This window comes from Canis aureus, chromosome 25 (genome assembly GCF_053574225.1).
Source record: "Canis aureus isolate CA01 chromosome 25, VMU_Caureus_v.1.0, whole genome shotgun sequence".
Lineage (NCBI taxonomy): Eukaryota > Metazoa > Chordata > Mammalia > Carnivora > Canidae > Canis > Canis aureus.
In genome coordinates, this window is record NC_135635.1 from 44,183,440 (window position 1) to 44,197,230 (window position 13,791).

General features: G+C 39.1%; 1 protein-coding gene across 24 annotated transcripts in view; it reads left to right on the top strand.

Moving 5' to 3' along the window:
• The window catches only part of ERC1 (ELKS/RAB6-interacting/CAST family member 1), a 534,848-nt gene that overhangs the window by 101,004 nt on the left and 420,053 nt on the right, over nucleotides 1-13,791 (top strand). For all 24 annotated transcript variants that reach the window (XR_013364494.1, XR_013364495.1, XR_013364497.1 and 21 more), the window contains exon 4: nucleotides 10,630-10,704. Coding sequence is in view for 21 of the 24 variants with exons in the window: in XM_077871590.1 (XP_077727716.1) it covers nucleotides 10,630-10,704 (75 nt within the window). In the remaining 3 variants the exon portion in view is untranslated. The remainder of the gene's footprint in view (nucleotides 1-10,629; nucleotides 10,705-13,791) is intronic.

Consider the following 13,791-nt stretch of genomic DNA (forward strand, 5'->3'; position numbering starts at 1 on the left):
CTTTCTGCTTATTCTCCTCCTCATTTTTATTTCTGTCTCCTCTGTGTTTTGAGTACAGTAAACCCAGAACTTGTGGGGAGGATTGAATCTGTGAAGGAGTGTCACAATCTGGAGCTTCTACCCTTGAGCCAAGAGTGCTGGAGGCTAAAACCTAAAACTTGAAAAACAATTTTTTTCAGACATAAATACTACTATTCAGTCACAAATTCCCCTTTCTCTCTGTTGTGTAAGTAAAAGTTGACTGACTTTTTAAAAGAAATTACTAAAGAGGGATCCCTGGGTGGCGCAGCGGTTTGGCGCCTGCCTTTGGCCCAGGGCCTGATCCTGAGGACCCGGGATCGAATCCCACGTCGGGCTCCCGGTGCATGGAGCCTGCTTCTCCCTCTGCCTGTGTCTCTGCCTCTCTCCCTCTCTCTGTGTGACTATCATAAATAAATAAAAAATTATAAAAAAAAAATAAAATAAAACTTTTATAAAAAAAAAAAAAGAAATTACTAAAGAGAGAAAAATATGAAAATTCCTAACTTGTCTTCTAACTCTAGATTAGTCATTACTCTTTGGTAAAATAATGAGAGAAAGTGAGCGTATTTTCTGTTGTCTACCACAGTGGACAGTTTAACAAGATCCAGATAATTCTACCTGTACTCTCATTGTTTCTGAAAGAAAAATTTCAGGCCAAAGGAGTGAAGTAGAACAAACAAATAGAATATTCTAGTTGTTATTTTTATGTGAATAGTACATTCATTTCTATTTCCAGTCTCCTCTCTTTATTAATAGTGCAAGAATCAGAGGCTTGATATACTCAGTGAGAAAGGGAGCTTGTCATCTCACCAACTGCCAGGTGTGTTCATAATGAGTTTTAAGGTGCAGGCCTCTGAATGGAAATTTGTTACAAGTGATATGCTTTACAGATGTCTTACCAGGAAAACTTTATGCCTGTGAATGGTTTAAAATGCATCCTAGTTCCTGCTTAGCAAAGGAGGATTTTTTTTGTTCAAATGGATTTGTTTTCTTTATGTTTTACTTACATGCTTGCTAGGATTCAAAATGAAATTTATTGTTTAACCATAACACATTTGCAAATCTATCTTATTTGGAGTTAGGTAATGGGAAAGAAGTCAGATAAAATTACCTCACTACCTGAATTGTGAGGTATTTCAAAGAAATGCAGTTTTAATATTTTCAAGTTGATACAGAAATACCAAATGAGGGACACCTGGGTGGCTGGCTCAGTTGAGCATCTGCCTTTGGCTCAGGTCATGATCCTGAGGTCCTGGGATTGAGTCCCACATCGGGCTCCCCGCAGGGAGCTGCTTCTCTCTCTGCCTGTGTCTCTGCCTCTCTGTCTCTGTCTCTCTCTCTCTCTCTCTCTCTCTCTCTCTCTGTCTCTCATGAATAAATAAAATCTTTAAAAAAATTTAAAAGAAATAGCAAATGAAAAATGTATAGGTTATAGAATTTTATTAATAGATGAAGATTATTTGCAATTAGAGGGATTCATTTTATTTTTGCTTATACTTTTTAAAGTTTTACACTCATTTTACTGAATAAATTTTATTAAATATCTGCTGTGTGCCCAATTGATCTCTTGCTTACAATATGGAGAATAGATTAAATGTGGACAAACTAGAGGCTCAGAGGAAACTGATGAGTTTGTTGTTTTAATGTAAGTGAGAGATTATTATGGCTTGAACTAATGTGTTGAGATTTTCTTCTGGATTAGTGTGTTCTGGATTTTACTCTCTTAATGAAGGTTTTGCCTTGTGAAATTGTGGATTAACTTGATCTTTAGAAGACCGGCTTGTAAATGCGATTAGGGTTGATGTAGATAGCCTTTCCTCTTTCAGGAATAAATTAGTTAACTTTTAAGACTTGGCCTGTCTGGTTCCTATGATGTTCTCCTTATTTTAGCTATTTGGAACTAGAATTTTTCCCAGGCCCATGTGAATTCAGGTAGTTGCTCAACTCATAGCTCTCTGGTAGTTCTGTTGCTAGCAATTGTTCTTTGTCTGACATTGTGGAATCTTGCCCTGTGCGCACACACTTAGTGTTTGGCCAGAGACTCAAAGGGGACCCCTGTCAGATTAGACACTGTTGCTTTTATGGCTGGCTTCCTTCTCTGTGATAGTCTGCTTTGTACGTTTCCACTGTCTCAGGAGTCTTATCCATTGATCTGTCTTCTGAGATTTGTATGACTGCTCTTTTCTGTTTGGGCTTCCTCTCCTTGCATCATAGATGGGATAGTAAGTCTGAACCATCAGTGTTTGTTTCCCTTCTTTCAAGTACCATAGACCTATGTGCTTGTTTTCCAGCGTCTGAAGAGTTATTTCATGCATTTTACCTAATTTTAAAATAGTTTACAACAGGAGGGCCAGTTTTCTATCCATTATGGTCAGAACATGTTGCTTTGGTAGAGAGTGAGAAGTGAATGGGAAATTCTGTGAAGGATTCAAAGCAGACTAAACTGTTATATGATTTGTTGATGCTTTATGAAGATTACCCTGGTGCTCTCTTGAGAATGGACAGAGGAAGTGGAAGGAAACTAGGGGCAGTTGTAGTAATCCAGGGTTAAACTGAACTGGAAATGGAATGAAGTGGAATAATTCAAGACATATTTTGAAGCTAGAACAATCACTGCACGCAGTTTGAATTGTTGTGGGAAATAAAGATCTGGGAAAAATGAGACATTGGTGTTTGGCTTGAGCCACTGGGAAGGTAGTGCCATTTAATGAGATGGAGAAGACTCCTTTCTCATCACACTCATCAGATCAGGGGCTCTATTAAGGAAAATAAAAATTAAGAGATTTGTTATGGACAGTGTATAGGTTAAATTACCTATTAGACATCTAAACAGAGATGTCAAATGGGCAGTTGGATAAATGAGTGAAATCAGAGCAGAGGGCCTAGGAATTCACTAGTGTTTCAGTTGAATTTTAAGCAATGTTATGGAATAGAGAGTTTAGCAAGAAAAGAGAAGAGGGTTTAGGACTTGTCACCTGGTCATTATAGTATTTAGGGGTCTAATTTAGAAGGAAGAAACTGCAAAAGAAACAGAAGGAGCACTTGGAGAGAAAGAAGAAGAGAGTGTAGTCTCATAATAACAGTCAAGAGAAAATACGTGTATAGGAGGGAGTGACCCACTGCTTTGAAGGCCTCTGAGAGTTTTAGGAAGATGAGGACAGAAAGGTGTCCACTAGATTTGGCACCCTGGAATTCACTGGTAATGTGGCTGAATTGCTTGAATGGAGAAGTAGAGAAAGAATTAAAATAAATTAAAGCAATAGTCTTACAGTGTGTTACTAGGGAGATTGATTTTGGGAGCCTATTGCTATAATCCAGACAGATGATGGTTCCAGAACTTCTTCTTTTTTTCTTTTTTTTTAAAGATTATTTCTTTATGATGAAATATGAATGACAGAGGGAGTGGGACAGAGATATAGGCAGAAGGAGAAGCAGGCTCCCAGCTCCCTGCAGGGACTCGATCCCAGGACCCCATGCGTGATCATTACCTGAGCTGAGGACAGACACTCAACTACTGAGCTATCCAGCTGTCCCAGTCCCAGAATTTCTAGGAGGGTTAGAAATGCTGGGTACAGAAGTTATATAGCCAAAAACAGTTTCAAATCCATCATGCTCCTTTATTGGTTTAGTCGTAGACAGTGCTTTTCTTGGTACAGGGTACAAACACAGCACCAAGACATCACTGTTTGGCTGACATCACTGACACTGCTCACTACCCTTGGAACCTCTGCCATTCCTGAGACTGGGAGCTTGAGGTAACTGCTGCCTCTGCCACTCATTGTCAGACTTGTCTCTATTCAGGTCCCTGATTCTTCTGTTAAAAGGTTCTGAATCAAAGTGATACATGTGTCTGACTGGGGAGATTAGGTCTTGTGTTTGGATTTTAACTGCCAGAAAGGCTGAGGAAAAAGTATGTGGCATCCTTAGCTTCTGTTGTGGAAGGAAGACTGTCTTAAAATGTGGAATCCGGGGATCCCTGGGTGGCGCAGCAGTTTAGCGCCTTCCTTTGGCCCAGGACACGATCCTGGAGACCCGGGTTCGAATCCCATGTCGGGCTCCTGGTGCATGGAGCCTGCTTCTCCCTCTGCCTATGTCTCTGCCTCTCTCTCTCTCTATGTGACTATCAAAAATAAATAAAAATTAAAAAAAAATGTGGAATCCCCAAACATAGAAGGGAGATTAGATACCATGGCAAGAAAGAGTAATAGATGTCCACTACAAGGCTAGAGAAATAGATTTTGCAGGTTATTGATGGAAATGTAATATAGTTGACTTTTGGATAATGACGGGGTTGGAAGCTGACCCCTGTTTAGTTGAAAATCTGTATAGAGTGTCTGACTCTCCCAGAACTTAACTACTGATAACCTACTGTTGACTGCAAGCCTTACTGATAACATAAATGGTTGATTTACATGTAGTTTGTATGTCATATGTATTATTTACCATATTCTTTAAGTGAGCTAGAGAAAAGCAAATGTTATTTAAAAATTATAAGAGAAAACACATTTATAGTACTGTACTATATTTATTGAAAAAATAACACATGTAGGGGTGCCTGGATGGCTCAGTCGGTTAAGTGTCTGCCTTCCAGCTTAGGTCATGGTCCTGAGGTCCTGGGATGGACCCCCAGGTGGGCTCCCCACTCAGCCAGGAATCTGCTTCTCCCTCTCCCTCTGCCCCTCCCCCTGCTCATGTTCTCTCTCTCTCTCTCTCTAATAAATAAAAATTATAAAATCTTAAAAAAAAAAAAAGAATAATACTTGTTTAAGTGGACCAGCACAGTTCAAACCCATGTTGTTCAAGGGTCAACTGTAGTTGAATTTGTGGGATTTGGGAGAAGGGCTACCCTGTATTGTTGGTGTGCCTGTTGTTCAGCCAAACAAGAGCTTCCTGCTGATGGAGCAAGTGGGGCCTAAAACTCAACCAGTGTTTCATGCTGAGGTTGCTTCTACTCTACAGGGGTTGTTTTTTTCCTAATTCCTAGTAAGTTTCTAGGTGGGCTAGTGGAGTCCCTGGATTGGGGATATAGAACTGAGAAGAGTTCTGAGGATTGAATTTAGAAAATGTCTCTCTGTCGTTATGATAGGGGAAAGGACAGAGAACAAGTCTTTAGAGCTAGGATAATTCTTTAATGGAAGGCAGTTGAAAATTTTAAAGATGTTCCTCCCTTAACTGTCTCTCTCATTAAAAAACAAACAAACAAAAGAAAACTATTAAATGAGTTCAGAAAGGATGTGGACTGACAACAGCTATAAGATTTAGAAACAAGAAGACCTTTCTTTATTTGATATAGTAGAGAGAGTGGTCCAATAGAGAGGTGAAGATTAACACTAGCTGACGATTTATTCATTTTTTCAGTCTTTCCTTCATCCAACAAAAGAGGAATGGATATGGAGGAGAAATAATTTTTAATGATTACTTACATGTCTCACAGTGTTTAAGGAATACAAAGGACAGTTTTTCCCTGAAGGAGTTTACAGTCTGGTATATTAGAGAAGATTATTCCAAATATAATGTAGTAAGTGTTGAGGAAGATTATCTGGAAGTAAGAGGAGGTGTATGTAACTCAGCACAGGGATAGAAAGGGGTTCATAGGTTCCCTTAAGTCTTGAAAGTTTGGTAGCCATTTGTTTTCATTCACTCATCATTCATGTATAGGTTAGAAGGTACATGCTATGAGTAGGAAAAGCAGAGTAAGGTAAAGGGGAAGGGACATGTGGATTTTTTTTTGTCAGTTTTAAGTTTTAAAATAAGATATGCTGTGCTACATTAAACATTAATTTTTTAATGAAAAATTTCAAACCTATACTTATTTATCACTCAGATACACCAATTACCAAAATTTTGCCATACTTTGTTTCAGTGTCCTATTTTTTCCCTTTCCTTCTTTTTTCACCACCAAAGATTTTATTTATTTTTATTTTTATTTTTATTTTTTAAAATATTTTAATTTCCAGAATGGCTGCACCAGCTGCCTTCCCACCAACAGAAGGTCCCATTTCTCTGCATCTTCACCAGCATCTGTTGTTTCCTGAGGTGTTGATCTTAGCTATTCTGACTAGTGTGAGTTGGTAACTCCTCATGGGTTTGAATTGTATTTCCCTGATCCCAAATGATGTTGATCATCTTTTCATGTATTGCTGGGCATTTGTCTTCTTTGGAGAAATGTCTTTTCTTTTTTTTCTTTTTTTTAAGTTATTATTTTTTTAAATAATAAATTTATTTTTTATTGGTGTTCAATTTGCCAACATACAGAATAACACCCAGTGCTCATCCTGTCAAGTGCCCCCCTCAGTGCCCATCACCCATTCACCCCGACCCCCGGCCCTCCTCCCCTTCCATCACCCTCACCAAAGATTTTAAAACAAATTCCTGACATGATGTAACTTACCTCTATAGACTTTGGTATGCACCGCCAAAACATTTGGACTTTTTTTTTTTTTGTATAACCACAATGTGATTATCACAACTCATAAACCTAATAATCTAGAAGAGACATTTGAGTCAAGATTTGAAGGAGAGAAAATCCTCTCCGTGAGCTGATTGATGAAAAAGAGTTTAGGTAATGGAAACATCTGGTGTAAAGTCCTAAGGAATGGGAGAATGCCTAGCATATTTGAGGAACAGCAGGGAGTCCAGTGTAGTTAAAGCATGGTGACTGAGGGAAGAGTGATAAAACATGAGGTCTTGTAGACTACTGAGGGGACTTTGGCTTGCTTTGAGTCACATAGGGAACCATGATAAGAGTTTCAAGCAGAAGAGTGACAAGATTAAATTCATACTCTAAAAGGTCACTCTGAGTGCTCTGTTGAGAATAGACTGTAGGGGAGCAACATAAAAAGTGAGGAGCCTAGTTAGGAGCTTGTTGTTAGATTTAAAAAAGATATATATCTATATCTATATAGATATAGAGATATATGTGTATATATATCTACATATATAGGCACACACACGTATATATTAAGATTGATTTATTTGGGAGAGAGGGAGGGGGAGAGATAGAAAATATGGGGGGATGGGCAGAGAGAGAGGGAGAGAGAGTCCCAAGTAGACCTGGTGCAGGGCTGGATCTCAGGACCTTGAGATCACACTCTGAGCAGAAAACCAAGAGTCGAATGCTTAACCAACTGCGTCACCCAGCCACCCCTAAAAGATACATTTTTGTTAGTGGCTCACTCCAAAGGTAAGAGTGTTTGCGTTTTGGATATATTTTGAACGTTGAGTTAACTGGATTTCCTGATTGACTGTGGCTTGAAAGAGAAAGGAAGGCATTAAGAATTAGGTTTTTCACCTGAGTAACTGGAAGGATGGAGCAGGTTTTAGAGTACCACCAAGAATTTAATTTACTCTTGGGCATGAAGAGTTTGAGATATTTGTTAAACATACAGATGGGATACCTTGTTTGAATATTTAAGGCTAGAGTCAGGGAGAAAAGTAGCAGAAAGGGTGGTATGTATTAATAGTGGTTTGCACTGTAGTTTCAGCAACCAGCTGGTAAATGTGGATGTTCAGAAGTTACTGGTTTTTAAACTGTTGACTGTTTATAATTTAGAACTTTTGTCAGTTCAGGACAGTTCTTCCAGGAAGAGGTAATTTGGTGAATTGCGCAGTTGTATTTTCTGTTTCTTTTAAACCATTCTTCCTGGTCAGACAGGAATGAATAAATTAGGTGAAAGGTATAATTAAAGTATTATACATTCCTTTTCTTTCTTTTTTTTTTTTTCTCATTAAACTTTTGTTTTAATGGGTCTCAAAATTCTGTGACAGATTTTTGGTCAAGTTGTTTCCATTAAAAAGTACTGATTTTAAAAACTAATAACTTAAAACTGCCACACACGCACAAAAAAAAAAAAAAAAAAAACCAAATGGTCCACAAAACATTCTCCTTTCCTTCTGAAGGTTTTACGATGCATTATTATCATTAACCAGTCTTTTACTATTAAACTTAAATGGCCAATTGACACAAACAGTTCTGAGACCGTTCTTCCACCACTGATTGAGACTGGGGTGGCAGGTATTGGGGATAATATTCATTTAGCCTTCTGAGCTTTCTGGGCAGACTTGGTGACTTTGCCAGCTCCAGCTGCCTTGTCCACTGCTTTGATGACACCCACAGCAACTGTCTGTCTCATGTCACGAACAGCAAAATGGCCCAGAGGAGGATAGTCAGAGAAGCTCTCAACACACATAGGTTTGCCAGGAACCATATCAATAATGGCAGCATCCCCAGATTTCAAGAACTTGGGACCATCTTCCAGCTTCTTTCCAGAACGACGATCTATCTTTTCCTTCAGCTCAGCAAACTTGCAAGCAATGTGAGCTGTGTGACAATCCAGCACAGGTGCATATCCAGCACTGATTTGGCCTGGATGGTTCAGGATAATCACCTGAGCTGTGAAGCCAGCTGTTTCCATTGGTGGGTCATTTTTTTTTTAATTTTTTTTATTTTTTTTAATTTTTTTTTATTTTTTTATTTTTTTTTTTTTATGATAGGCACACAGTGAGAGAGAAAGAGAGGCAGAGACACAGGCAGAGGGAGAAGCAGGCTCCATGCACCGGGAGCCTGACGTGGGATTCGATCCTGGGTCTCCAGGATCGCGCCCTGGGCCAAAGGCAGGCGCCAAACCGCTGCGCCACCCAGGGATCCCTGGTGGGTCATTTTTGCTGTCACCAGCCACGTTGCCACGACGAACATCTTTGACAGATACGTTCTTGACATTGAACCCCACATTGTCCCCAGGAAGAGCCTCACTCAAAGCTTCATGGTGCATTTCAACAGACTTTACTTCAGTTGTAACATTGACTGGAGCAAAGGTGACCACCATACTAGGCTTAAGAACACCAGTCTCCACTCGACCCACTGGGACAGTACCAATACCACCAATTTTGTAGACGTCTTGGAGAGGCAGACGCAAGGGCTTATCAGTTGGACGAGTTGGTGGCAGAATGCAATCCAGGGCTTCAAGCAGTGTGGTTCCGCTGGCATTCCCATCTTTACGGGTGACTTTCCATCCCTTGAACCAAGGCATGTTAGCACTTGGCTCCAGCATGTTGTCACCATTCCAACCAGAAATTGGCACAAATGCTACTGTGTCGGGGTTGTAGCCAATTTTCTTAATGTAGGTGCTGACTTCCTTAACGATTTCCTCGTATCTCTTCTGGCTGTAGGGTGGTTCAGTGGAATCCATTTTGTTAACACCAACAATTAGTTGTTTTACACCCAGTGTGTAAGCCAGAAGGGCATGCTCACGGGTCTGCCCATTCTTGGAGATATACCGGCTTCAAATTCACCAACACCAGCAGCAACAATCAGGACAGCACAGTCAGCCTGAGATGTGCCTGTAATCATGTTTTTGATAAAGTCTCTGTGTCCTGGGGCATCAATGATGGTCACGTAATACTTGCTGGTCTCGAATTTCCACAGGGAGATATCAATGGTGATACCACGTTCACGTTCAGCTTTCAGTTTATCCAAGACCCAGGCATACTTGAAGGAGCCTTTTCCCATCTCAGCAGCCTCCTTCTCAAATTTTTCGATAGTTCTTTTGTCGATCCCACCACATTTGTAGATCAGGTGGCCAGTAGTGGTAGACTTGCCCGAATCTACGTGTCCAATGACGACGATGTTGATGTGAGTCTTCTCCTTTCCCATTTTGGTTTAGGTTTAGCGGTGGTTTTCACGACACCTGTGTTCTGGCGGCAAACCCGTTGCGAAAAAGTATACATTCCTTTTCTTATGGTTAAGTATGGTTCAGATGGAAAGTATTCAACTGCATATTCTCTGGGATCACTAGAAAGCTATGCCAGGGTACTTTGGAAATATTGACTGATTAAGTCAGAGACATTCACAAAATCTGACAGGAAATATCCTGAGGTGGACTGATAACCTTACTGTGACCCTCGAAGACCCTAATTGTGATATTACTACCATTGCTTCCTTTCTTCATGATTCTGAACTCACTAAAATTGAGATTAAAAAGAATAGCTGTGCTTTTCTGACATTTTATAAAAATGAACTATGAGGAAACTTGCCCAACAACCTTATTTTCTTTTGTCTTTCTACTTGTCACCCCACTGGAGAGAGATTTTCATTATAGGTAGCCAGGTTGTTACTCCAGGGTAGATGTTAGAGAAAGGATGTGGTTAACACAAATGCTTTTAGTAGCTTTGTGCAGTGCGGGCTGATTGTGACTGCTTTTATTTCTCTTTTAAAAAGGGAATATTTCTAGTCTACCTTTTGGATCTTGGAGTTCTGATTTATATGTCTTAGAATCATGTGGAAAATCGACAGACCAATCTGGGTTTGTGCTGTAGTTTCCATCTGTCATACTGATTTTATCTGTTTGACTAATTTTAAATAACTAGGTGTTCATAGACAGGGACTCTATCCCTGTGTGCTTGACCCTTAGAGTTCCTTAGCCTGGATGCAGTCTGTGGTTTCTCTGATCCACTAGGAAGGTCTGGTACACAGGGATCAGTCTTACAAGGATGGTATAATATCTTTTTTACACAATTACTCTCTCTCCCCGTCTTTCTCTAACCTCTATTTAAGACAAAAGAAGAGCGAAAAGGAAGACACTTACTCTCTCTTTTGCTTCTCTTGTATAGGAGATGCACCGGAGATTTGAGAATGCTCCTGATTCTGCCAAAACAAAAGCTCTGCAAACTGTTATTGAAATGAAGGTAAGTAAGAATCTATGAAAAAATCTTCTGAGTCAGTTTTAAGTGATTTTTAAACTTCTAAATGATTACACACTTCCATGTGTGTTTTAGAAAGTGGTATGTGATAATATTTCACTTACTTTGTAGATTGAGAAGAAATAGTAAGACAATGAAAATGACACTGTAAAAGAACTTCAGTTTTATTCCCTTTTAGTTATAGATCATAACTCAAATGGGACCAAAAAGACTTGTCCAGAATTTCTTTAAATCAGCTCTGCTTAAACCTTTTGATCTCAGGACTCTTCTATTCTCTTTTTTTCTTTTTAAAATATTTTATTTATTTACTCATGAGAGACACACAGAGAGAGAGAGAGAGAGAGGCAGAGACACAGGCAGAGGGAGAAGCAGGGTCCATGCAGGGAGCCCGATGTGGGACTCGATCCTGGGTCTCCAGGATCACACCCTGGGGCCCAAGGCAGGCACCAAACCGCTGAGCCACCCAGGGACCCTCTTCTATTCTGTTAAGACAAGCTCATTCATTCGTTTTTAGAAAATGTCCGCCTAATAGCCTAGAAACTATAATTTGTCAATTGTTCTTTCAGGTAAAAATGATGTTCTATAAAAATAGTATCTAATGTGGCTTGCAACTCAAAGAGGCACATAAGTGCTATTTCTAAGGAACAACTGTCTGTCATACTTCAATGGGCAGAGATGCCTAGCTCCTTCCCATTTCATCACAAAGAATAGTAAAAAGATGCATTCCTAAGGGTTGCGATTAATTAAAAGTAATAATTTTTACTGCTTCATTAGGGACATTTTCAAGGGAAGCAGTCTTCCAAAAATTTTATTTCTAGGGGCGCCTTGCTAGCTCAATTGGCAGAGCATGTGACTCTTACCTCGGGGTCATGATTGTAAACCCCACATTGGGCCTAGAGCTTACTTAATTCTTTTTTTTTTCCCCTTAATATATTTTTCTTTTTTTTCTGTGAGTGCCTGACCTGTAAAGTACAATGACTGCTGGTGTGGTTTGGTGCTACTTCCTGTTGTCCTGATACACTAGCAGTTTTTCCACCATTATATACCTTTAGTACAAATGTTAACATAGTGGAGAAGGCAAATAAAGTCATAATATTATTATGAAAATAGTTTTGACTATGTAGATGTCTTGAAAAAGTCTGGGGGATCCAGAACATAGAACATGGACCATACTTTGAAAAACTATGCCTTAAGTTAATGAATAGTTAGAAATCTTTAGGCTCTGTGTTACGTTGATCAAGAGCTTGTCTTCTAAATTCCTTGGATTCAAAATTTGGCTTTACTTGAATCAGTTGTATGACACAGAGCAAGTTACCTAACCTCTCCCTATGCCTCAATTTCTTTATTGATAGAAGGCAATGATAAACCACCATCCTATAGGTGGTTTTGAGTTTTAAATTAGTTATAGCAAGTAAAATATTTTGAATAATACCTGGTATATTGTAAACTGTTAGCTGCTACTGCTGTTATTTTTATGAACATCATATTCTTTCTTACAAAAGTGGAAAGACTCTTATAGATAAGAACCTCTCTCTTTCTCATTTTTTAGCCTCTTCATATTCCCTTGAAAGTTTGACACTGTTTTTACTTTGTGGGCCTTTATTTATTAATATTTGGTGATATGACAAGAATATTTAGTTTATTGGTATATGGTTTTATGCAAATAGATGCTTCTTAAGTATAGTTATAAGAACTTTTCTCTGAATTTAAATGATTTCTTCTTAAGATGGATAATGTTTCTTGGGGCCTTGTGGGGACTTTGTAGGCTATGTGATGAACAGAACTTGAGTTCATAGCTGGAGGTGATTTGTCTTGTGTGGAGCACCAGTCCCTCTTTCATTGGCCCCTTTTCATCCCCCCAAGACCCCCAACTAATGTCAGAAGTAAGCCACATTTCATTTATTGGATAGTCACATGCAAATGCCTAGTATCTTAGTTATTCTTAAGGGACTACATCCTGATATTTCCAGTAAGATGTATAGTAATCTTAAAAGTGAATTTTCAGATAGTACAATGAAAATAGTTTAGAGGCATAACCTTGTTTTACTCTGCTTCACTTTACTGTGTTTTGCAGATACCGTATTTTAAAAATTGAAGGTTTGTGGCAACCTTGCATCAGGCATATCTTTTGATGCTATTTTTTCAACAGCATTTGCCCACTTCATGTCTATGTGTCACATTTTAGTAATTCTTGCAATATTTCACACTTTTTCATTATTATTCTATTTGTTATGGTGATCTGTGATCTTTGATGTTACTGTTGTAGTTGTTTTGGGTGCCACTGATAAATGGCACCACTTGATAAATCTCTGTGTTCTGCCTGCCTCACTGACCTGCCATTCCCCTAGAACTAACTCCCCCTCTCCTCAGGCCTCCCTGTTCCCTGAGACACAATAATGTTAAAGTTAGGCCAACTAATAACCCTACAGTGGTCTCTACATGTTCAAGTGAAAAGAGTCACATGTCTCTCGTTTTAAATGAAAAACTAGGAATGATTAAGCTTAGTGAGGAAGGCATGTCCAAAGCTAAGATAGGCTTGAAAGCCAGGCCTCTTGCACCAAACAGCCAAATTATGAATGCAAAGGGAAAACTCTTGAAGGAAATTAAAAGCGGCTACTCTAGTAAACATATGAATGATAAAAAGTGAAACAGCCTTATTGCTCACATGGAGAAAGTTTTAGTGGTCTGGATAGAAGATTAAACCAGCCACAATATTCTCTTGAGCCAAAGCCTAATCTAGGGCAAGGCTCTAAGTCTCTCAATTCTGTGAAGGCTGAAAGAGGTGAGGAAGCAGCAGAAGAAGTGCTTGAAGCTAGCAGAGGTTGGTTCATGAGATTTAAGGAAAGAAACCATCTCCATGACATAAAAGTGTAGGGTAAAATAGCAGGTACTGATGGAGACAGTGCAGCAAGTTACCCAGAAGATCTAGAAGGATCATTATGAGAGTGGCTCCACTAAACAACAGATTTTCAGTGTAGATGAAACAACTTTCTATTGGAAGGAGATGCCATCTAGGACCTTTTTTTTTTTTTTTTTTTTTTATGATAGTCAACCAGAGAGAGAGAGAGAGAG